The 23,928-nt window shown below is 42.3% G+C and overlaps 2 protein-coding genes and 1 long non-coding RNA gene across 9 annotated transcripts; 2 read left to right on the forward strand and 1 right to left on the reverse strand.

Moving 5' to 3' along the window:
• The first annotated feature begins 242 nt into the window (after positions 1-242).
• LOC125706379 (uncharacterized) lies at positions 243-683 on the forward strand. Its single transcript, XR_007381985.1, has 3 exons — positions 243-334; positions 384-479; positions 576-683. It is a non-coding gene; the product is annotated as an uncharacterized LOC125706379 (long non-coding RNA).
• Positions 684-1,260: 577 nt separating this feature from the next.
• Positions 1,261-14,858, reverse strand: ppcdc (phosphopantothenoylcysteine decarboxylase). 6 transcript variants are annotated; one of them, XM_048973046.1, is made up of 5 exons: positions 14,544-14,858; positions 10,880-10,993; positions 10,654-10,782; positions 10,388-10,556; positions 1,261-1,500 (listed from the first exon to the last, which is right to left on the reverse strand). In XM_048973046.1, the coding sequence occupies exons 1-5, from the start codon at positions 14,667-14,669 to the stop codon at positions 1,412-1,414; spliced, it is 627 nt and encodes a 208-aa protein (XP_048829003.1). In that variant the 5' UTR covers positions 14,670-14,858; the 3' UTR covers positions 1,261-1,411. The 6 variants fall into 6 exon arrangements, with proteins under 6 accessions (XP_048829003.1, XP_048829004.1, XP_048829005.1 ...); XM_048973047.1 differs by having other exon boundaries at positions 10,898-10,993; positions 14,544-14,857; XM_048973048.1 differs by lacking the exons at positions 1,261-1,500; positions 14,544-14,858 and adding exons at positions 3,594-4,826; positions 14,246-14,533.
• A 2,530-nt stretch (positions 14,859-17,388) lies between these two features.
• Positions 17,389-23,887, forward strand: LOC125706333 (ras-related protein Rab-11A-like). Of its 2 annotated transcripts, XM_048972995.1 has the most exons (6): positions 17,389-17,431; positions 17,536-17,581; positions 19,686-19,881; positions 21,279-21,472; positions 21,589-21,669; positions 22,334-23,887. In XM_048972995.1, the coding sequence occupies exons 2-6, from the start codon at positions 17,542-17,544 to the stop codon at positions 22,468-22,470; spliced, it is 648 nt and encodes a 215-aa protein (XP_048828952.1). In that variant the 5' UTR covers positions 17,389-17,431; positions 17,536-17,541; the 3' UTR covers positions 22,471-23,887. The 2 variants fall into 2 exon arrangements, with proteins under 2 accessions (XP_048828952.1, XP_048828951.1); XM_048972994.1 differs by having other exon boundaries at positions 17,395-17,581.
• Positions 23,888-23,928: the final 41 nt, after the last annotated feature.

Here is a 23,928-nt window from a genome sequence, read left to right on the forward strand (position 1 = left end):
ACTCCATGACCACTGGTGTGTCAGTGATGACAGCATCGCTGTCAGGTGACTCCATGACCACTGGTGTGTCAGTGATGACAGCGATGCTGTCAAGGTGACTCCATGACCACTGGTGTGTCAGTGATGACAGCATCACTGTAAGGTGACTCCATGACCACTGGTGTGTCAGTGATGACAGCATCGCTGTAAGGTGACTCCATGACCACTGGTGTGTCAGTGATGACAGCATCGCTGTCAGGTGACTCCATGACCACTGGTGTATCAGTGATGACAGCATCGCTGTAAGGTGACTCCATGACCACTGGTGTGTCAGTGATGACAGCATCGCTGTAAGGTGACTCCATGACCACTGGTGTGTCAGTGATGACAGCGATGCTGTCAAGGTGACTCCATGACCACTGGTGTGTCAGTGATGACAGCATCACTGTAAGGTGACTCCATGACCACTGGTGTGTCAGTGATGACAGCATCGCTGTAAGGTGACTCCATGACCACTGGTGTGTCAGTGATGACAGCATCGCTGTCAGGTGACTCCATGACCACTGGTGTGTCAGTGATGACAGCATCGCTGTCAGGTGACTCCATGACCACTGGTGTGTCAGTGATGACAGCGATGCTGTCAAGGTGACTCCATGACCACTGGTGTGTCAGTGATGACAGCATCACTGTAAGGTGACTCCATGACCACTGGTGTGTCAGTGATGACAGCATCGCTGTAAGGTGACTCCATGACCACTGGTGTGTCAGTGATGACAGCATCGCTGTCAGGTGACTCCATGACCACTGGTGTATCAGTGATGACAGCATCGCTGTAAGGTGACTCCATGACCACTGGTGTGTCAGTGATGACAGCATCGCTGTAAGGTGACTCCATGACCACTGGTGTGTCAGTGATGACAGCATCACTGTAAGGTGACTCCATGACCACTGGTGTGTCAGTGATGACAGCATCACTGTAAGGTGACTCCATGACCACTGGTGCTCGATGGAAGATATACTTTCTATTTTGTGCCAGAAAATCATGGAAGCATGGAATCCAGATCGTCTCCAAATGCCTGCTTATACTGCAGCATTATCGAAGAAAAAAAACAGTAACTGAATAATCGAAAGGTTCGGAGAAAGAGAATATTTCCTTAAAAGCAAGAAATCCCAGAGGGCCCACAAATTAATTTATTCATTAAGTTAAGAATTATTCATATTATCTGGTCATCTTTTACAATGTAAATCACAGGTCACAGAAAGTAAGAATATGAAATTGAATATCCATCTCAGCCAAGTCACTTTTAATAAAAAATGTTTTGAGCAGTGTAATCCACTTTACAGAACATATTTACAAACGGTGCAACAATTTCCCTCATTCACTAAGAGCCATGCTGTGCTCCAAAGAAATGCTGCCATACATCCCGTTGTTCTACAACGACACAAGACCTTTCTCGTGCCTTTGAAGGCATTCCCTCACAGCATCTACGATTGTTGATACTTCTGCCATGGCTCCTTTGCCTGGAAAGAGAGAACACACATTCAGATTGATAGTTTTACAATAAACATTATGGGATGGGAGTCCACCTGCCTGCAGGAGGAATCAGACGTCCTGCAGCAAACCCATGCAACATTAAAAGAGGGTTTAGAGCTGTTCTCCGTCCTCATGGAGGGGCACTGACATAAATGTGTAGTGAAACTCGGGAACGGAGGGACCTGCAGCGTGCTGGGTCCCTCACAGCAGGGGGGGCGTGTCTATAGCCACCATCAATCTGTTAGACAGATAACAGACGTAAATTGTCTCATTAGCACTAATGTGACAAACAGAAAATGCACGCACATGCGCTCCGGCAGAGCCCCTCCACAAGGACGGAAGACAAAGTGCATATATACTCCATTAAAACACGTTCAACACATTAGCGATCTGATCCCTTACAGGGTGCCTGGGACACATGGGAGTTAAAGCGTTTAAATTCATCCTCCTAAAGTTATTTTAAATAATTTAAAATGAACAACATTAACAAATGCAGCTAACATTTTTCTTCCTTAAAATTCATTTAAAATAGAACATTAACAGATTCCTTAAAACTATTGAAACTACCTGCTATAACAGTATTTCCCAACCCAGTCCTCGTGAACGTTTTTGCTCCCTCTCAGCTCCCAGCGAGGAAGCAGAAACATGGACTGTCCAGAGTTCCCCAAAGACTGAGTTGGGAAATACTGTGCTATAAGGATGATGTGTGCATTACTTTGGGGGGGGGGGGGTGAGTTGGGTGAAACACTACATGCTTTTCTCATTAAGTAGGCAGCGGGACAAGCATAAAACTAATAAAAGTATCTATCTGCACCTTCTGTTTGCAAATGGGGGGGAATTGGGGGACCTGTCAATCATTGTGAAGGAAAACCATATAAGTCCCGCCCATTATGACATCATCACCAGCTAACTCTGCGATACTGGTAAAAACTAGTACCGGCACCGAATGACATCACAGTGTGAGCCAGGGTATTTTGTACTGAATTCAAAAAATGGCTGTAGCACATATTATAGGCCAGGATGATGTACGATATTAATACCAACATTGCATGTTATGTACATGCAATTCTTACATTGCTAGTCAGCTAGATTTAGATCGGGCTTTTTCTTAGTTTCAATTCCATATGGACATTACAGCACACAGAGTTTAAATTCTAATCTGTCACAGAAAAAAAACCTTAGCTAGCTTCGCAATATTTATTATTCCTTTCATAGATTATCTAATATATGTTTAGAAATCTGTTTAAAGTTTACCTATGCTCCTTACGAATGAGCGTTTAATGCATACTTCGAGACAAACATAATCATTTTCATCTTTGCCGATTAAATCGCTTTTAGACAGGTTTGTGAGAAATTTACGAACTCCTTTTTGCATTATAGTGCCCCAATATTTGTTGCAAAATCAAACTGATTAACGTACAATAAAATCACAGCATATTAAACAAAATAATTTTTAATTTTCTTCTCATGCAATTCTGATCTTTTTGTTGTCTGTTCTGATCAGATCACTTTTTTTTTTACTTTATCTTTGTCTTTTGAGTTCGTAACTATTTTCAAGGCAGCGTTTGTGTTGTTTTTCAGAGGCAGGCTATTTGCATGAACAAATCGACAAAAAAGCATTTCAAGTCCCACTCCAACGTACCAAAGTACCAAATAAGTACCCCAGCTGGTTTGGCACTTTTGGTACTCAACCAAAAGTCAATGGAAAAGGGAAAGTACCAAAATTACTATTTCAAAAGTACAGTACTTGCTGAGGTGGAAAACGCCCTTATGTTCAGGAAAGAGGTATTGACATTTTCAGCGAAAGTTTGCATTACACACATGTGGTTGGTTGTGGTTTGCACATGCTTACTCATGCTTACTCATTCATATCACCGTGCCAAACACGCGCATAGTGAGCCCCTTAAAATCAGGTTGTGTGCGACTGGGCAACTACATTAACAGTACGAAACGTGAACAACATCATTTCAGTAACCCGTGTTTAAACAGATGGTTAGAATTCGATTTTTTTTTTACATTCATGGCGATAATAAAATCACCACCCCGAAGAATTACGATGTCACATAATCGATTCTCCCCCCCCCCCCCCACCCCCACTCTTAGTATGAATTGAGGTTGCGATTCAAAAACAATTGTGCAATCCTACCTGCAACTATGGAATATTATACTACACTGTGTAACACTTAGAGAATGTAATTACACTATTCAGATGTAACCTGCAGAGGATGATGTAACTTACATTGAATTTGACGTTGTAACCTTTAGAGAATGAATGCCAATTACTGTACTATACATAAGTATGTATTTACACCTTATATTACCTTTGACGTTTATCACTTTATGTTTCATAAAATATAAGAAGCGTGTAGCCAACCACCAATGCTTACTGACCCATCATGACCTTGACCGATTAACCTAGGTTCTGGGCTCTGTCTCTACAAGGTATATATATTTTATATATTATATATATATGATATATATGCTTTCCATAGATATTATACCACACACAATTATTTTTTCCAGAAGGGCAAACCAAGAAATGATTGAGCAACTGCAGCAACTGAAACCCTAAAAGGAAGGAAGCAATGGTGGAGGCGCATAAGGGCGGGGGAACCCAAACCCGATAAGGGAAAACATAATGGTGGCGACTGGTGGAAAAGAAATGATGCTGGGGGTGTCCCCTCTAACGGAAATCTTGATAAGAGATTTTAAAAAAGTGTATAAGAATCATTGTAAGTTAACAGCAGACACACATCTACTGTGTGTCCGGCTTCATGCACATTCTCTCAACTTCTAAAAAAAATTTAAATAAATAAATATTCATCATGCAACCCACAGTTTTAGAATCACTGACCTACACAATGTTCTTGGGAAGCTTGCATGAAGCTCCACAGTAAGATTATTCAATTAGATGGCGAATGGTTCTGTTTACAGGATGCTGGCTGCAAGCTCCATTTTCGCTGTTGGCTGCCCTCTGTCTTACAGTTCCAGTTTTGCTGCCCTCTGTTGTTGCAGTTCCAGTTTTGCTGCCCTCTGTCTTACAGTTCCAGTTTTGCTGCCCTCTGTCTTACAGTTCCAGTTTTGCTGCCCTCTGTCTTACAGTTCCAGTTTTGCTGCCCTCTGTTGTTACAGTTCCAGTTTTGCTGCCCTCTGTTGTTACAGTTCCAGTTTTGCTGCCCTCTGTTGTTACAGTTCCAGTTTTGCTGCCCTCTGTTGTTGCAGTTCCAGTTTTGCTGCCCTCTGTTGTTACAGTTCCAGTTTTGCTGCCCTCTGTTGTTGCAGTTACAGCTTTGGGGAGACTTTGAATCTGAATCTGTGGTAATAAGATCCATCAAAGATCAAATTTAGTAAACAGAGTAGATGATAACGAATGGTTTGATCCTGCACATGACCCCCCTCCGCTTATCCCTTCTCTTCGATGTCACTACCTGCCATTGCTTCAATTTTGGGGAAATTTGTCTCAAAATTTGAGAAGGTCCAGATATTCGCATGCATACCACGTGCCTGCAAACTTTGGAAAAGATTGGCTAAATACTTTTTAAGTTATCATGCTGAGAAAGTCTAGTGTCCAAGCTGGCCTTCTCTCTGCTATCACTACTGCCAGCTAGTTTGAGTTATCGCCTTACGTACCAAAGTGCCTCCAGACTGGTGCTGAAGCCTTATGCATTTGCCAAAGTCCAGGGAATACACTCATGCCTACATCACTGTTGCATGGTTCAAATGAAGCAGCTATTATAAACCTATTTAATACGAAGAGAAAAAGGAACCTTGGAAGACAACATTAAGCCTGTAGCAGAGCACAGCATTTTTTAGGAGTTTCCGGAAGCTGCTGCACCACATCATACTAACTAGATAAGAGTCACACAGAAAGAATGTAACCATATGAGAACAACATTTAATCAATGTACTTTATAGTGAGACATAACCTTTTTAGGAGAGTCTGGGTGCTGCTGCATCACGTCAAATCGACTTGACAAGCATGTGTTTCTGGGCCTTTTGCTGGCCCACACTACATCTCATGGCATCTAATGATTACAACTGGTATCATTAATAAAGGCAGGATAAATCATAGCACGGAGCCGAAAGCACGTTACATAGGCTTCTGCTGGGAATCATGTGGAGACACTTATATATATATATATTATATATACTATAATTATACATCATCGGAAGCCAAAGAACCAAATAATCGCACAAAGTGCTGGGAAAATCGCATGGAGACGCAAAACAGCTGGACCCTACTGGGTAAGTAAATACGGGGGCTGGGGAAAGGAAGAGACGAGGCTGTGAATCTTCCTGTGACAAAGTATCTGATAAGAAGAGAGAGTGTATAAAAGCTGCAAGTAACATGGCATCAGACACACTTCTGCAGGGTGTCTAGCCTTGGCCGTAACTTTGCTGTTGCAATAAAGACTGAATCTGAAGACCTACCAACTCCTGACTGGCTGAGTAGAAAAAGCACAGCACCACAATATAAAGATGTTTCTCTTCAATTTATCTAGCAACAGGTTCCATTTTTCCACAGCTTGTGCCACTGCTCTCAAAACAGAAGATGAATGTTTAGGACCAAAAACGTTCATCTAAATCCTATTTGAATCTAAAAACAGAAGCCTGACAACTATTGAAAATTCACTCAATAACAGGAAAGACCCTCATTTTAAGGCAATAGCCTTCAATAAAATAAAACCATTTCAAAATTTAAATAAAACTTGGATTAATAATATTAAACTATTTAAATTTAACCAACTACCATGGTGCTGGACTATGATAAAACTGCCCAGAAATGTTCAAACAACTGTCCAAAAGTTAAACACAACACTTCACTGCTACAGTTCTATTTCGTGAAGCTGTAACAAATCAAAACTTGCCTTTGCCTTCCACCAGTTTTCCCTGTGAGATTCTAAAACGAATGTTCCGATTTTGACGGGGAATTCCGGTAATGTACAATATCATGACCGAAGCTCTCCTGTAGTTTACAAGGAAGGAATAGGTACTCGCTCATAATATTCTGCCATTGGGGTATAACACTTAATGCATGCGGTAATGCAATCAAATAAAAACACAGATAAATCAGGGGTGGGCGATATGACTTAAAATTACCATCACGGTGTGTTTCACTTTTTGGACAGTGACGGTACTATATCACCGTATTACTCTTTTCCGCGTTATGGGAGGAGTAGCCTGTCCTGTCCCTTTATGTAAATTAAATATGTATATTTCATAATATATTAAATACACTTTAATTGCCGTTACAGTTGGGTAAGGGCAGTCTTATTTCGAAAAGATATAAGAAGTGAGAGAAAATGTTTTCCCATATTTGTTATGTAATTGCCGCAATAACACCGCAAATCCAAAGACAATCTGCTTCAGTCGAAAACGGTGCAGTTTATTTTTCATTTAAAATAAAACGTGGGGTTTGGTCGACTGGCTTGAGTGAGAAACAAGTTTGCACACACATGCGCGCTACATGAATGGGACAGTTTTATTACTTAATAGTCTTTAGGGACTGCAAACTACCACGACGCTTTAGATGTCGCCAATTTTAGCTTTATAATAGAATATTATACATTTGCCGTTAAGACATACTGCGTGAAAGTGAGTCACAAAGGGTGTCAGTCACGCCAGATGCGTGTGAGCTAGCAACCACGAAAACGTGTGTTGTTTCACCTGAGTTGATTTGTATAAAAATATAACATTAATTTATAAAACACATAAACCGACGAGATGACCAGTAAACTACGTCTATTTATGCAACATTTTATAAAACACTGCGTTTGAAAACTTTGTAGCTTTACGATTTCACGACAGATCAGCCACTTTGTTAGGAACCTTGCGGGTTTTTGGTTTAGGGTGTTGGATTCGCTGCCATTAACACCAATGTCACATTAGCACTAACAAAAAGGGGAAACGGACGGTTCTGCTGTTAAATGGGCAGTTGCACCGTTTACCCTGCACCTTGCATGAAGTCAACGGCACATTTATAATGACAATTTAGCTAATATGATTTACTTTAATACTATATATTAAATACCAGGTTATTTAGTTTAATGTGTATAATTACACAAAATCTTTTTATTTTTGAATTTGTTAATTTGCTATTGCCACACAGCGTCAGAGTGTGTTTAATAGAAAATTCACACAGCGCAGATAAAATGGTTACTTATACTATACAAGGACAAATATTCAGATTACAATTGAAGCTCTGAAGAAACTGCTTCATTTTTATAAAAATGCCGTTATTTAATTAGACTGTTGACTTAATTAGACCGTGTTTATACAGGAGCTTTTGAAAATACAGAAACGCATTCTGCCATTCTGAATACAAACAAAATCCACTCACTCTGGAGCAGCGGCAAAGTTAAACGAAGAAATATATGTTAAAGCAGGGAGCAAAAATGTGGGCTGTCTGGAAATCCCCAAGGACCAGGCTGAGAAACCCTGTGTTGTACTACACAGAACACTCAGTAGAATAGACTCTTACACCTACTTCCCACCCCACCCGCCACTCACAAGATATGTTCATGTGTGCTAGCACTTGGCAACACATGTGTGTCAGTGTCATGAATACTAAAACAATACAATTATTCTCGTAAAGGGCAGGGGCTGCATGGGATTCATCTTTACTTATTTATATATTTAGAGATCTTTAGCCATTTCGCTCCGAAGGATGAACCATGTGGCACAGGAGCACCGTACAGGAGCATACAGGAAGAGCCCTAACAGAAGTTCACTATTCCATTCCTATAGATTATGAATGTATTGGGCCATTTAACCCCAGTGCAGAAAGTTCTCATGAAAGGTGCGTTTCCACTGCCCCAGGTACTGAACTTTTGGTACTTCAAGGGAGTATCAAAAAGTACTCAAGTATTTCAAGGTGCTGGTTTTTCACTGGCATAAAAACTGGTATCGCCACTGAATGACATAGCTCAAGGTGGGGTATTTTGTATTGAATTCAAAAAATGACTGCAGCATATTATAGGGCTGGACCATGTGCGATATAAATAGCAACATCGCATATTATGCACAAGCAATTCTCACATCTCTAGTCAGCTAGTTTAAGAGTTGGCTTTTTCTCACCATGAATTCGGAACGGACGTTATTGCGCAGGGAATTTAAGTTTCGCTAAAACATTTTTTACTGTGTCATGGGGGGGGGGCAATTTTTATGATTATCTCTTTTCAAGTATATAATTGTGTAGTATATATATTTAAAAATCTCTTTAAAGTTTACATCCGCTGCTTTGCATGAGCGCTGCTTCATATGTTTTCTAAGACGATCATAATAGTTTTCTCCTACGGGTCTGTGAGAAATTTATGTTGAATTGCTTTTTTGCTTTATCAATGGCCCAACGTTTATTACAATCATAACCAAATCGACAAAGAAAGCGTTTCATGTGCCGCCCCAAAACACCAAATTACCAAAAATGTACCCCAGTTGGATTGGCACCTCAGATACTGGAAAGACTGATACTTCTACTGGATCAGAAGTCAAGGGAAAGTACTGAAAGGCCCATAGCAGAAGTACGGTACCTAGTGAGATGGAAAAGCGTCCGAAGAGGACCTTCGATGATTGTTACAGGGATCCATTAATCAAGTGAAAGACGACATTTATTCATGTCTGACAGACAAAATTCAGCTGAGGCTGTGTAAGAAAAGCAGGAGACCTTTGGACCACTTGATACTTTGAGGTGAGAAAACAGTAGAGCCCAACAGACACTTGCAGCTGCAAGATTGTATATTATTTATTTATTTTGCAGTCAGTCCACTGCACAGTTTTGTCACTTCGTTTTGGTCTGTATTGGGTTGCTTGGCTGGTCACACTTGATGGTGGTAAATTTAATTACTTTTAGTAACTGTAACACGGACATGAGTAGCAGAAGGAGAAGGTTGAAAAGCTTCAGGCTTTGTTAATTTTCAAATGTTGCAGGCAGTTCTCTGCGTGAACAAAACGGAAAAAAAATCTAAAAAGATAGATAAACAGCTTCTCTCCAACAGCGGCTGCCCACTTGTTTCAGCTGCCTGAACGCCATTCAGAGGCTTAAACATATAATATCGAGATGGCCCTCATCTCTCATTTCTGACCAAACTGACTTATTTTCAATGGCTGTGTGAGCTTCAGACCCATTATACCGCTAATAACTTTCACACAAGTCTTGCATGCATATCTTCAGTGAAACTTGAAATGAAAGGTACTAACTGGGACAGTTGGTTGAACATTACGTAAAGGATGGGGAATTTCTCAGTGTCAATTTCATTTCCTGTCTTCAGCTCATTGTGTACACATATAAACTAGATGCTGTTGGAAGGACAATAGCCAGTATATTTACATGCACAGCTAAGTCGCGATACAGTTATAGCTCAACTACGCCATTTAATTGGACTACTGTCCTTGTCCCAGTATGCATGCACGGGAGGGGAATCGATTTACTTACCGAAGAATGTCCGAACGCAACAATAATATGGTAAATTTCACAAGTTTCTTGTTGAGATTAACTGTGTTCGAAAATGATGTGTCTGCAATTGCTGTTTCCGTCCTTTGCTGCCACATAGCATAGTTTGGGGAATTCAAGTGTAGATCTTGAATATTGAACAAAAAGTGTTTGACACTGCCCTTCTCTTTGCTATCACTATGTAGCGCTGCTTCAGTTTTGGTGCAATCTGTGTCAAAATTGGATCAGTTTCAGATCTTTATCCATATAATATGTCTGCAAAGTTCCATCAAATACTTTTTGAGTTATCACACTGACCAGAAAATACCTTCAGCAGTGGCGATCCAGTCCCAAACCATATGTACTCCCCATCCATGAAATATAATGAACTAACAACATAGAAGGCAAAGCACAGCCAAAAACCTCCATGCTGGACTGGCACGCACCTTCATCCCCACAGACCAGCTTCTTCACGATGCAGGGGACCTCCACGTAGCCAAAGTCCTTCAGCGTATCCAGCTGCCGGGCGGTGATGGGGTGCTCCCACATGGCTGTGTTCATGGCAGGGCAGAAAAGCAACGGACGGCGCAGGTCCCAGGCACGCACTACACATGTCTGACAGCATGTGGAGACAGCGCTCAGTCACAGGTATGTATCACAGAGCCAAACCAAACAGCACAGGGACAGGACCTCACAGCTGCATTGCTCTTACCAGAAGGTTGTCACAGATACCGGCAGCTATCTTGGCCAGAGTGTTGGCGTCCAGAGGAGCGATGAGCATCAGGTCGGCCCAGCGGCGCAGCTCTATATGCAGCACTGGGTCTGAGCGCTGCGTCCACATCTACGGCAGAGCCAGGCACACAAGGTAAGTCCATGGCATTCTGCTGGGGCACATTCACATCCAGTACCCTTTTAAACCTGGAAAAGATCTGAGCGACCTTGGATATCATGGGTACCTGCCACTCGTCCCTGTCGGTGTAAATTCGGACTGGGATCTGCTCAGGCTTGTAAAAATGGGTAGCATGGTCAGTGGTGACCACCTGAACCTCCACCTGGAACAGAGAGCGCCGGCAACAGTAAGTAAAAAAAAAAACAAAAAAAACAGGGGCCTGTTTCTTGAAACCTTCTTAACGCCAAGTCTTTCCTAAGTTCTTTTACAGAAAAACATAGAACGAATGATATAGCGTTAAGAAGGTTTTTTAAGAAACTCACCCCAGGTCTCTTCATGCATGTTAACACCTCCCATTATGTGACACCTTCTGAATCTGAAAATTAACAACTGATTGCAACTGCTTGGAATACTGCTGTCTGTCATGAACATTCACCTGTACTTCATTGTTCACCTACTGCAAACTGCTCCTCCAGGTTTACAGATGTGCAGATTGCAGTAGAAAATTTGTACATCAGGTCAAAGGTCCCAATCAAATGACTCTGAGCCAGCAACACAACACAGGGACAGTATTTGATTCAGTGGGCTAATCCTCTACGCCTGAGCCTGGAAGTCCGCCGGTTCAAGCGGTTCAAGGACAATCATGTCTGTGGGCCCTTGAATGAGGCCCTTAACCTCCAACTCCATGGGCCTTCTGCTGCCAAGCATGCTCTCACCCACATGGATGGTAGGCGAAGAGAGAATTCCCACACATGGATCAATAAAGCGTCATTAAAATTAAAATAACGATGAGGCAACCCAAAGGGGGCACACAACCTGCCCATTCCACTGACTGCTTCGAATTCTGTGAACACGCACTAACATCAACACTAAGAAAACTGAGCTTCCAGTCAATTAAAAAGGCCATTAAAATGATTAGGATTACATTAAATCAGACACATAAATAAAAGCCAGTCAGTGCTGCTTTTAAGACCAGGATCAAAAGCATTCTGTAAGAAAATAGCTTTTAACCAACCAGTTCTCCATGATTGCCAAAAGATCTCACTTGTACAGCACAATGCTGAATAAAATTTGACGTATAAGTCCACACAATCAAAACGAGCACAATATGCACAAAATATGCAGGCCACGGAGGAAATTGGTGTGGACCAGCTATACCTGCAAACCACTTGAGATATACATAACAGCTGAATGGCAACTTGACCTTTGGAGCATTTAATCATGATGAGTGCATCAATTACTCAGAAATACCACAGGAAGTAACCCAGACTTGTTAGGTTTGAAAGTTATTTACAGAGTTCAGCACTGCGCTGTACACACTTGATAGCACAGGAACTGGTGTCAGGCTCTCAGAATGGTCTCAGACAAGACCTGCAGCATCGCCTCCACTTTCACTTTAATAACAGAAATAAGGTTATGGATCTGATGCGTATGAAAACCAGTGCTGGGGTGCATTCGCAGTTGTTGCCTCCATCACCAGGGGGAGTCTCCTAACAACCTCTGTCTCAAGTTCTCGCCTTCGATTCCCCCTCCCGGTAAGACACACAGCGAACCTTTGGTCCTCCTCTGATAGACAGAGGCAAGCACAGCCAATGTGGGAAACCAACACAACGACAAATAGGCACCGAAAAATGCACAAGGCCTTTTCTTGCACGTCATCTGAAAGCGTTTATATTCTCTGTTCCATGACCAATTCAGAGTAAAAATCCCCCACACTGCAAAAAAGGAAATGTAAATGACATATACCTACAGAAAAATTGAAAGAACAAAACAGCGAGTTATGGTCTGTGAGTTATGGTCACATGGTGAAAGGGGACTATTACAAAAAAATGCAGAAGGGAAACGATGTGTTACGTACGGTACCAGCAGTGGAATGTTCGACTCCAGAAACTGAGCCAGCAGTAAGAAGCTGTATCTAAGAAACAGTCATAAATATAAAGCAAGAAAATCAGTCTAATGGGGAACCCAAGGTCTGCTTAATTTTTTTTTGGCTTTATGTGACTCAGTGGGTGACACCGTTACTTCACACCACCAGGGTTGGCGATTCAATTCACACTTCTGCTGAGTGTATGTCAGGGGCTTGTGTGAAATCTTCACATTGTGTGTGAGAGTATATGATTATAAATATGTGTGTACCTGTATGTGACAGACAGGAACCCTACCCAGGATGTACCCCTGCCTGGTGCCCTATAATGCATGTGATAGGCTTCAGGCCATGTCCAGGATAAACGAAAGACATCAGCTACTGTGTTACAAGTCTTATTTCTCTTGTTGAGATCATAAAGGAACAATTTTATGAGGCCATGATAATATAAGCTTATTCTACAATGTAACGTATAAAACGACTATCCCAAAGCCGTAACCTGTCTGAACAGGATGCCGTCCCACTTTCCACTATTGCAGTCAGTGCATAAATGCATTTTCTCTTGTTTAAGTAACCGAATTAATACATTAAAATAATTTACTTAATGTCTCCATTATGCACATTCCATTCAAATCGACCATCATACTGATGATAAACTAAACATATAATATTTACTTCTATTACACATCTTTTGAAGTTATGGTACAAATGTATTTTTTTATACCTGATCTGCAGGGTCACACAATCCTATAGACAATCAGCTAGTGTGTTAGTTTCTGAGGGGGCGCCGACTTACCAGCCAATTTCACTTTGCCTCCGATAGGGGGCAGCGATGCTTGGCTAAGGTGCCACATGGGCTAGGATCAGCCCTGCATGCCTTCTCTGAGCTTTCTCACCATGGACGGAAATACCTGCCCTATCACACAGGTAGTTTTCAATGCCTTTCGAGTAATTTCTGTTTCTAAGGTCCAATCCCAATGTCCACGCTCATCGACTCGCGGACTTTGAGGCGCGTCCCTGCCAAGTCCTTGAGGGCTTACAGCTGTTCCAGTGTCAAATCATCAAGTGTATAAGGGTTCTCTCGCAGACATTCTGAGCCCGTTAAGCACACTTTCCATAAATCTGCATTTCTGCAGACATTGCCTTACCCACAGTTCATAGTGTTGACATGAAACAACAAAAAATATACCAGGGGAAGGCAGGAAACAAACGATAAGCAAACCATTTCTTTTAGTTTTTTGCTTAATGATGCTATTATGACAAAAACAGAGAGTAAATTGACTATTTGACAATTACCTCACTTAACTGCCTTGCCCGTGAAAAAAAAGTGCAAATTTAAAAATAAGTCATAAACCCACAACAGTAAGAAACATGTTGTGGCGTTGTCAAGGTAACGTCGCAATGTGTTGTCTCATTCCTATTCACACCATCTCGAGCCCTTGCAGCCTCTCGCACTAAGTCACTTAGCAAGTGACGTCAGTTAATCACAGACGGGTTATAGCTTAGGGGTGACACTGGAATGGAGCCTAAAATAAGAAACGGGTCACTTACCTGTTAAGTTCCCTAGTTAGCTTTATCCTCAGATAGACCAACCTATGTCACTTTTTAAAACATAGTCGCACATCCATCCTCCGTTATTTCCTGGACTATATTGTGTACTGTTGGTCTTTGCACTTCGTTTGCCAATGTGTTTGTACTTGTGCACTTTATGTACATTTTTCTTTTTATTTTTAATCATTCGATTTAAAAAGTGGTTGTCAATGTTAATGTGAAACCAAAAATGTCATGGACGAAGGCAAATCGCAGATAACGGGTCAGCTAGGTTATTATTTGGAGGAATCGCACTCACCCCGGGTAATTCAAGGAGCTGCGAGACCAGCAGAGGCAGTTTTAAAGCTGCCACACTGCCTGTTACCCCGACGAGGACGCGGAAGGCTTGTCCGCCTGAGTTGCTTGCATGGGAACCACGCTGCATGCTTTACCTTCTGACGCTACATGAAAGTGAAACAATATAATTTTAAACGGCCATATATAAAATATATCTTGCGCAAAAGTCTATAATTTTACCGTAAAGGACCTCAAAATGAATCTGAACAGTAAACCAAATAACCCTCTAAGTTTAAAGGACACACTTCCGCAGACATTTTGGTGCGACTGCAGGTTTAACCAGCGCCTCCTCTGGCCAGGAAGGCGTATTGCACTCCATTGCGCAAGGTGCGTTTGGTCTTTTTTTTAACTTTTGAATCAGAAGCAAAACACCGGGGGAAAAACCAAACTCAAGAACAAAACTCAAAATATTCAAGTCACTGATGAAAATGGGGATCAGGCGTAGGTGATTTTACCGGAGGTGCAGCAAATTTTAAAATGCAATATCAGTGTATGAAGTTCATCCACCCCTTTTCCAACCTGCTTATCCTTCTGGGTCACGGAGCCTATCCCAGAAGCTATCGGCATGAGGCAAGCAACAACTCACGATGAGGGGGGAACCCGAGGACTTTGAGGAAACCCCATGATGACACAGGGAGAACATGCAAACTACACACACATAACCCAGGTGGAGACTCAAACCCTGGTCCCAGAGGTGTGAGGCAACAGTGCTAACCACCACACCGCCCCCCATTTGCAAATCAAACTTTTCAAATGTGGCTGATGTTAGTAATAACAACATGTATTAATTAATTGCAAATTTATTCAGTATTTTTTAACTGAAAGTTATCAGAATCAGGCAGGATTGAAAGTGGCTCTTTTTTGATGATGATGATGATGATGATGACGATGATGACAAGGATCACGCAAAATTTACCCTCATACTTTGTTGCACCCTTTGGGACAGAAGCCTAGAGTCGCATGTCAACCTACAGAAAATTGAATTTGTGACAGATAATCTTTAGTATGACTTTAAAAATAAAGATTTTTTCTTTGAAAAAAAAAAAATTCAAAACATTAACATTAATAATGAAGGGCCGAGGTGTTTTAAAGCAAGGCTAGCTTAAGTTATTTTACAACACCTTGGGGGGGCATTGTATGATTCTGCTGGGTAAAACTTGGAAGGTTGCCAAATCCATTGGCCAATGGAGTAATCATATCACATGCTCCAGGGACACTGTCTACCCTCTACTTTGATTCTTACAGGTAAGGCAGTATAGGCAGCCAGCTAGATAAGACACCTGTCTCTGGTTTGCTACTCATTATCTGTGTATAAATTTTGCCTGCCCTTGCCCCCCTCCCCAGTTTTGTCATTGTAGCTGTGTTAGTACTGGTGCAGTGAGTGCTAGTTTGTATGGTCTCCTGGAATTCATGTGGCTTTCATTCTGGATGAAATGGATCAGTGTCTGCAATTTGCTAGTTGTAAGCATGTCTCTGCAACTGACGGACATCCTGTTCTTCTACATTGTGCCCTGTACGTCCTGGAAGAAATTCCAGGCTCAGCAAGACCCTCTAATAGGATGAGTGATTAAGGGAAATGGCTGGTTTGTTAAAATGTTCTCGGCTGAATGCATTAATGAAATGTGTCAAGAGTGAAAAGATCAATGAACTTGGCCACTGAAGTGGAGCAGTAGTGCATCTAACTTATCATATGACAGCGAATACAGGTGGATTAAAAATTAGAAATTGGTGAGGTTTCAAGATCATGTTTAGATGTGGTTTCTTCTTCGCATGGTAGAGTTTCATCCTGCATTTGTGGATGCAGCGACACTCTCTGTTCACTGACAGTGGTTTTCTGAAGTGTTCCTGAGCCCATGCAGTGGTTTCCTCTGTAGAATCGTGTCTGTTTTTAATGCAGTGCTGCCTGAGGACCCAAAGATCATGGCTATCCAACATTGGTTTTTGGCCTTATCCCTATCATACTGACACCTACCTGGATTCTCTGCATCTTTCACAGAGTGGTGAACCTCTTCCCATCTTCACTGCACAGGGACTCTGCCTCTCTGCGAGGTTCTTTTAAAATCCAATCATCTTACTGACTTTTTGCCAATTGACCCAATTAGTGGTAAGATTTTCAACTAGGTGTTTCGTTTTTAGCATTGGGCATCAAATTGAAACTGAGCATATATTTGTCATAAAACAATTAAACTTCTCAGTTTTGACATGCTGATTTGATATGTTGTCTTTGTTCTATTTTCAGTAAAATTTGGGTTTATATCATTTGCATTGCATTCTCTTTTTACATTTTACAGAGTGTCCCAACGTTTTTGGAAACGGGGTTGCATAATTGTAAGTGTGTGCGACTGCCTGCTGGGAAGCTTCAACTTGTGATCACTCTTCCTCTTCACTGACGCAGTCTGACCGTGTTTGGCATATATGCTTTTGCTATTCTTTTTAGACTATCCCCCCGAAAATTTTTTGCAACTTTACGACAAAAGATTACTGCCTCGTGTTGCTTCTAAAACTCACATATGCAAGTATCCACTGTCAGACCTTTTGTTTTTAATAACTGACACATATTGCTAATTGACATTCAGTGATTTGCCTATACTTTTTTACTTGTGATTTACTTGCTTGCAAATTAAGAAAAAATGTGTCCTTTCATTATATGTTAAACTTTGCATGCTTACTACATATACTACTACTACAACTAATAATAATAATAATAATAATAATAATAATAATAATAATAATAATAATAGTAAGAAGAAGAAGAAGATTCATGTAACTGATCCAGTATAATAATGTGACCCCGGAAGTGCAGATCCAGAATTTAAGGGGAGGATGCCCGGCTGATAAGCGAACAAAGCGGTCGGCACACTCGTCTGCTGTTCCTAGCATCTTATTTCCCATTCTGTATGCCTATACATTTTTAAATATCCAAGGTTCGCTAATATAATTGTTTTTTTGACTAGAGGAAGATGGGGACCAGAGACGACGAATATGATTATTTGTTTAAAGGTAAACGCATGATTATGACACTATATATGTATGTAACACACGCGTGCCAGCAGATATTGAACGGCGGGGCGCAGCGAGCCCGGTTTCGCTTTGCATGCTTTATTTCAGGAAACGAAAGGGCCGATGCTTTTAGGAGCCCGGCACATGCAGGATCTGTGGTGAAATCCGTAATGACATCTGCAGTCTGACTCCGAGAAGCGTAGGAATAAAGGCTCCGGAGGTGCGTTGTAATCGCAGATGGTGACACGGACGCTGGGTTACTGACAATGGCATAAGGAACAGGGTGGCATTGACAGTAGGTTAGTGGGTTAGTGGTCATTTAATGGCAGGTTGAGTTCAAAGTCATGTGAAGTCATGAATCCACGAAGCTGGGTGACATATTTAACGTTTGTGCATTTAGGGCAGCGTCTCCCTAACTGCTTAGTCCGCAATATTAATCGCTGTTGCTTGCGATTGCTTGATGGCTCATAAAAATGCAGCAAATCTCTATCTGATAAATATCTTCCATGTCAACGGTAGAACAGTATGTGCATTATGATAATTGTGATTTCCTGTGGCTAATTGGAGACAAGTCGTACATACCTAGACAATAGGAAGAAAAACGAAATATCCGTAAGGTTCTTAACGGGTATGGAATCTTCGAATTTTTTTATTTATTTATTTTTATTATTTTTCTACAGAAACGAAAATGATGAGCAAGGGCATTTACCGATGCAGCTATTTATTATTTATCTCCTGTATTTCTTATTAGCCAGCAAATACTTTACAGTCAGCACAACAGATCATTCGAATAGTGGAATAGCCGGATTTAATGACTAGTTAACGTGGAAGAAAAAGGTTTTGTACAATAATACTAGTCCAGCTTAATTAGATAATATATGAGATCCGCGGCTGGTGGCTCATTAGGTCGCATTGCTACACCTAGCCTGCAGGATTGGGGTTCCTCTCCTCCAGTGCCCTCTACTGTGTTGTGCCGCTTTCCCTGGGATACTCAAGTTTCCTGCCACAATCCATGCAAGCTAACGGGCTTCTCTGCCTCTCCCGGAGTGTCTGTATCCCGCATGCGGCAGACTGACTCCCTGGCCAGCTATACACCAGTCTTGTGCCCCCTGCTCCCTGCGTTAGCCTCCAGGTGTCCCTGAGTAGGATAAATGGCTAGAAAAGAAAGCAGTAAAGGTTAATAAATGAGTTATTTTAATTTAAGTGTATTATTATATTATGTACTAATATCTGCAGCTATATTTTTAGGAAGAATGACCAGGAAATGCAAACGTAATTGAGTGATATTTAAAAGATGAGATACTCTGGTTGTTGGTCAAAAGCCCTTATAAGCTGTTAGACATCAATTCTAGTGCTGTTTTGTTACTGCAGTCATTGACTGGACAAATAAGAAGCTTAATTTTTATGAACTTTTTTGTGTAAGAATGAAAGCTGGCAGAGACCCTGCAGATCAGTTCCTGAAGCACGTTTAAATCTTAATTAAAGGGTCAGATCACATATTTCAGGTTAATCACTGCCTCATTTTCCTGATGAATGGAGAATTGTTAAATGGAGAATTTAGTCTAGGTTCTTATAATTGGAGTTGTGTGCAGAAAAACACAACATAACCTGCAATACAGAAACGTTCCACCAATGAACAATTAAGACTTCCCATTAATATTGGAACAGCACAGTGGTCTCACACTAACAGATGATGGGGTTTTGGGTTCCTCTCACAGTGCAGGAACATGAGGTGAGGCAAACTGTCATGGTGAAAACCTGGACTGACTGTGAGTCCCTGAGGACCGGATTGGGAATCACTGCTATAGACTCACTGTGATAATTGGTTGGGAGTAGGATGGATGGATGGATGTATTAATATTTATCTGATAGACATGACTTGCTTTCAGGATTGTGGGTCATAGGTGTGTGATCTGTAATGGCTTAGCAACCTGCTACACATACAGTTCTATATATATATCTGCAGACCCATTCAGAGATGTTGCACAAACTGCGGAATTCGTTGTACCCCAAAGTAAAATGCGCAGATCTATGCTCACCATACACACCAGTGGGCATTTCTTATAATAAGCCCTGGGTGGCATATTGTGGTTGTCATTTGCAGTGGTGCTGATCGGGGACTCTGGCGTGGGGAAGAGCAACCTGCTGTCCCGCTTCACAAGGAACGAGTTCAACCTGGAGAGCAAGAGCACCATCGGGGTGGAATTCGCCACCCGCAGCATCCAGGTGGACGGCAAGACGGTGAAGGCCCAGATCTGGGACACGGCCGGACAGGAGCGGTACAGGGCCATCACCTCGGCGTGAGTATCAGTGACGGCCTCTCACAGGCTCCAGTGTAACACCATATGTGTTATTACAATATGCAGCAGGCTGTCTTAGGGTGTGACACATGGCACATGGCCCTCCCAGCATCCTGAATCAGTAAATAATGAACATCCCACTGGGTATAATGAGGACCCATAAGGACTTTATTGCCAGATCTGCTGCCCAGTGGAAATCTGTCTATATTGCTCTACACATTTTCCTCTTGCATTAACATCAGAATCAAGCCATGAAAATACATTTTTGAGATCCATATGTGGACTCTTCTTCACAGCAACTGGCAACCATCTAAAGTGAGTCTTGCAGAAGCAAAATATTCAGCTTGATACGTATCGAAGCTGTTCTCAATCTCTTTTAAAAGCCAACAACAGCTGTTGTAAATGTTTTAAATACTTAAATAACTTCTGTACGCACATTGCTGTATCACATCAACATTTACGTGTTAATCCTGACCTCCCCTAAGTCAGACTTTACGTGAAATGTTTTCAGGACACTGACTTTTATATTCGCCAGCAAAGCGAGATTTAATCAGTTTGCAGAGGAGTGACACTTCAAAGACAAAACGGCTGCCAGCCAGTTTGATGTTAGAAGTTAGAATCGAGCATCATTGTACTGCACTGCCATTTATAAATAAAGAGTTCCTTCCTAAATGATGTTAAACTCTGAGTGCTCCAGAGTGAAGAGGAAGAGAGAGTGAACAGAGAGTGAAACCTGGGACATTCACTGCTTTTCACACTTGTTCCAGTGGTTCTTGCTTCTGCTGATAATGCCCACCTAAGCTCTTAGCCTAAATTGAACTGCTAATTGAATAAACCATATGACTTAAAATCGCATTTAGTTTAATTTGAATTTGAGGGATACCTATATTGTCGAAAATAATTAAAAATAAAATTTATTGCTCATTTGTACAGAAATGTAATATAAAATTAAATTTAAAAAAATCAAGGGACATAAAACCAGCTATAAAAAAATACTACAATTGTGTGATTTATGGAGTATGTCAGTGGTTCCCCCGGGGACTGTGCTCAGAAACACTGGGGTGTGTTACATCTTTCCATGTCATATCTCTGTGTCCCTTATGCTCTTTATATTTGTGAAGTATATTGTCAAGTTAATGTGTAATGTGATTTATAAAAAAAATTAATTAATTTGAAGTTGTGGGGACCACCTTTTCAATTCTCACAAGGGGAAGTCAGTTTTATAAAATCTGTGACTGAAATCAAAAAATCTGAAAATGCCAACAGTCGTTAGGTTAAGGTTAAGTGAAGGTTAGGGCTGGGTAGGGGTTAAGGTTGCCATTGTTGGGATTAGGGTTTCCTATAGAGATAAATGGACAGTCCCCACAAAGATGTGAATAAAAATGTGTGTTTGTCAGGTATTACCGCGGTGCGGTGGGGGCCCTGCTGGTGTACGACATCGCCAAGCACCTGACCTACGAGAACGTGGAGCGCTGGCTGAAGGAGCTACGCGACCACGCCGACAGCAACATCGTCATCATGCTGGTGGGCAACAAGAGCGACCTGCGGCACCTGCGGGCCGTGCCCACCGACGAGGCGCGGGCCTTCGCGGGTACGTGGCGCGCAGCACGTTGCAGCTCACACACCACCCGTGCAAATCACTGCTGCATACAGCTATGCATTCAATGCAGTGGACATGACGTGCGGAATTCCGTCTGTGATTTTCAGAGAAGAACGGATTGTCGTTCCTTGAAACATCAGCTTTAGACTCTACTAATGTTGAGACGGCCTTCCAGACCATTTTGACAGGTATGTTTTTTTTTTTTTAATTATGAAACTACACTGAGCCTCAATTTCATACATATCTACCGAACATATGTCTGTTATTGAGAAGCTGTTTCTCAATATTAACTCTGACTGGAAGCTGCAGCCGTCAGTTCAGCTATCGTCCCCGTACTCATGGGACGTCTGTGGATATGAATAGACATTAATATCATACTGGCCTGTTTTTGGGTTTAATGACTGCCTCCATGTGTCACAGAAGACTGATTTTACCCCTACTAGTAAAAATCTGCTGATGCCCGTTCATGCCTCAAAAAGAGCTGAGCATCCATGCTTTGTCCTAGTTCTCTGCTCCAGATTCTGCAGAGGTGGTCATGTGTAGGAGCCACCATAGTCCAGGATTTTGCAGCTCAGTAACATTCTATACCAGTGGTCGCCAACCAGTCGATGGTGATTGATAGGTTGTTCACTAAGACATTCCCAGTCGATTGTGACACTTCCAAGGGCAACACCCCCCCCCCCCCCCCCCCCACGGAGAGCAACTTGGTAGCTTCCCAGATTATTTTTCTTGTAAAAGTGGCTCACACTGTTCTACATGCTTCTTTTCAGCATCAATCAGGAAGGTGGCGGCTTACCTTCTCCGCATGTCTGCTAGCGTTCATATGATGTTCCTTATGATGTATCCGCACAGAGATCTACCGCATCGTCTCCCAGAAACAGATGTCGGACCGCAGAGAAAACGACCTGTCTCCTAGCAACAACGTGGTGTCCATCCAAGTGCAGCCGACGGAGAGCAAACCGAAAATGCAGTGCTGTCAGAGCATCTAGTAATGTTCTCACACCTGCAGAGGTCTCCACGCCCTTCACTAAAAAACCCGTTTGGCACCTCGGCAAATGCCATTAAGGCCAGATTAAAGGGCAACTTAAAATCTGGGTCTGGAAGGTTTGCCCTCTGGGCTGAGTTTTTTTCTGTTAGGGTGGGCTTTTGTATTGCAGAACATAAATAATATGATGTGCTTATCTCCACGGAAATGTCGCCATGCGTATTTGTCTTTAATCTTTGGTTGGCCTTGGCTTCATCATCACAGTGTCGCATTTCAGTTTCAGTATAGATGCTGGGATGCAGTCTCTGGAATTGTGGGTGGTGCAGGGAAGGCCAGGATGTCGGGATACGGCTGTGTGCGGTGCAACGCAGAGAGGGGGCGACGTTCGCTCTTAGACCATCACTCTCACAGAGCCCCATCTCCTGCTGCTGAGTAAGGAGGATGTTACTTATCAGACCAGATGCTGCAGAACGGAGGAACACTAACATCACTGGCTCATGGTGAGCACTGCTTCCAGTGCTGACACAACAGCTGTCAGCACCTGAAGGTGTCCCACGATCGTCTGAATGGCCCAAATGCTTCACTGTGGCCAAGGGTTAGTTGCAGCTGCTAAACACTAATGCCGGTGTCATGTGTACGTTGCCAGTGGGCAGCTCCCAAGGGGAAGCTGGTCTTTCGCAGTGCCCTTTTACACAACGCTGCACTGGAGTTAGATGGCATGCTCACTGAAAGCCTGTTCCATACCTCTCTCTGTCTGACCTCTTCATGCAGACCTTAGTCATACAGCTGGCCAACCCAGCTCCCGGAGATCTACCACCCTGCAGAAAGATGCAGGCCTAATTTAACACACCTGATACAAATAATCAGGCCCTTCAGCAATATCTCAGTATTAGGGCCAGCTTAGCTTTGACATAGCTACTCTGTGATGCTGCAGAAGGGCCAGATTACCTCCAGATTATCAGGTGAGTTAAGGCTGCAAGTTCTGATGGGTGGTAGATCTGTAGAAGCAGGATTGGGCAGCCCTGCAATAAACCAAAATATCTATGAGTCTAGAAGTTCCAGACCTGAAGAAACAGGCCTGCTGTGAGGTGAGAGTGGGCCTAAGCCTGGGGGGCCTGAAGCTAGGGGTGGAACTGTGGGTGTGTGCTGCTACTGAGGGTATACTTGGCCAGGCCAGCACCGGGAAGGGGGGGGGGGGCATGGGTACGGCTGGCAGTGCCAATGACGTGAGTCGACAGAGGGTACTGTCACTGCACGCAAGCTGTGGCACAACAATCCTGATCGTTTATGCTTCCTGCACGACTGCCCCATTGTGTGTACATGTACTCTGCACACCCTTTGGATTTGTTATCAGTGTTTTACTTAACCACATTTAATGTAATTCAGGGGAGTATATTAATAAAACAAGACGGTTACATTAACTCTTGAATATCTATGTGAATTATTACATAAGCAGAGTTTT

Source organism: Brienomyrus brachyistius, chromosome 13, assembly GCF_023856365.1.
Source record: "Brienomyrus brachyistius isolate T26 chromosome 13, BBRACH_0.4, whole genome shotgun sequence".
Classification (NCBI taxonomy): Eukaryota; Metazoa; Chordata; class Actinopteri; order Osteoglossiformes; family Mormyridae; genus Brienomyrus; species Brienomyrus brachyistius.

Bases quoted from the DNA above. Each gene is read 5' to 3' on its own strand.
- ppcdc (XM_048973044.1), bottom strand. From the start codon at position 14,669: ATGCAGCGTGGTTCCCATGCAAGCAACTCAGGCGGACAAGCCTTCCGC. The intron at 10,994-14,543 runs GTGAGTGCGATT...TCTCTGTTCCAG, and splicing joins AGCTCCTTGAATTACCCGGG to GTGGAGGTTCAGGTGGTCAC. The intron at 4,827-10,387 runs GTGCGTGCCAGT...TTATTACCACAG, and splicing joins GCTGGTCTGTGGGGATGAAG to ATTCAGATTCAAAGTCTCCC.
- LOC125706333 (XM_048972995.1), top strand. From the start codon at position 17,542: ATGGGGACCAGAGACGACGAATATGATTATTTGTTTAAAG. The intron at 17,582-19,685 runs GTAAACGCATGA...TGTCATTTGCAG, and splicing joins ATATGATTATTTGTTTAAAG to TGGTGCTGATCGGGGACTCT. The intron at 19,882-21,278 runs GTGAGTATCAGT...TGTGTTTGTCAG, and splicing joins TACAGGGCCATCACCTCGGC to GTATTACCGCGGTGCGGTGG.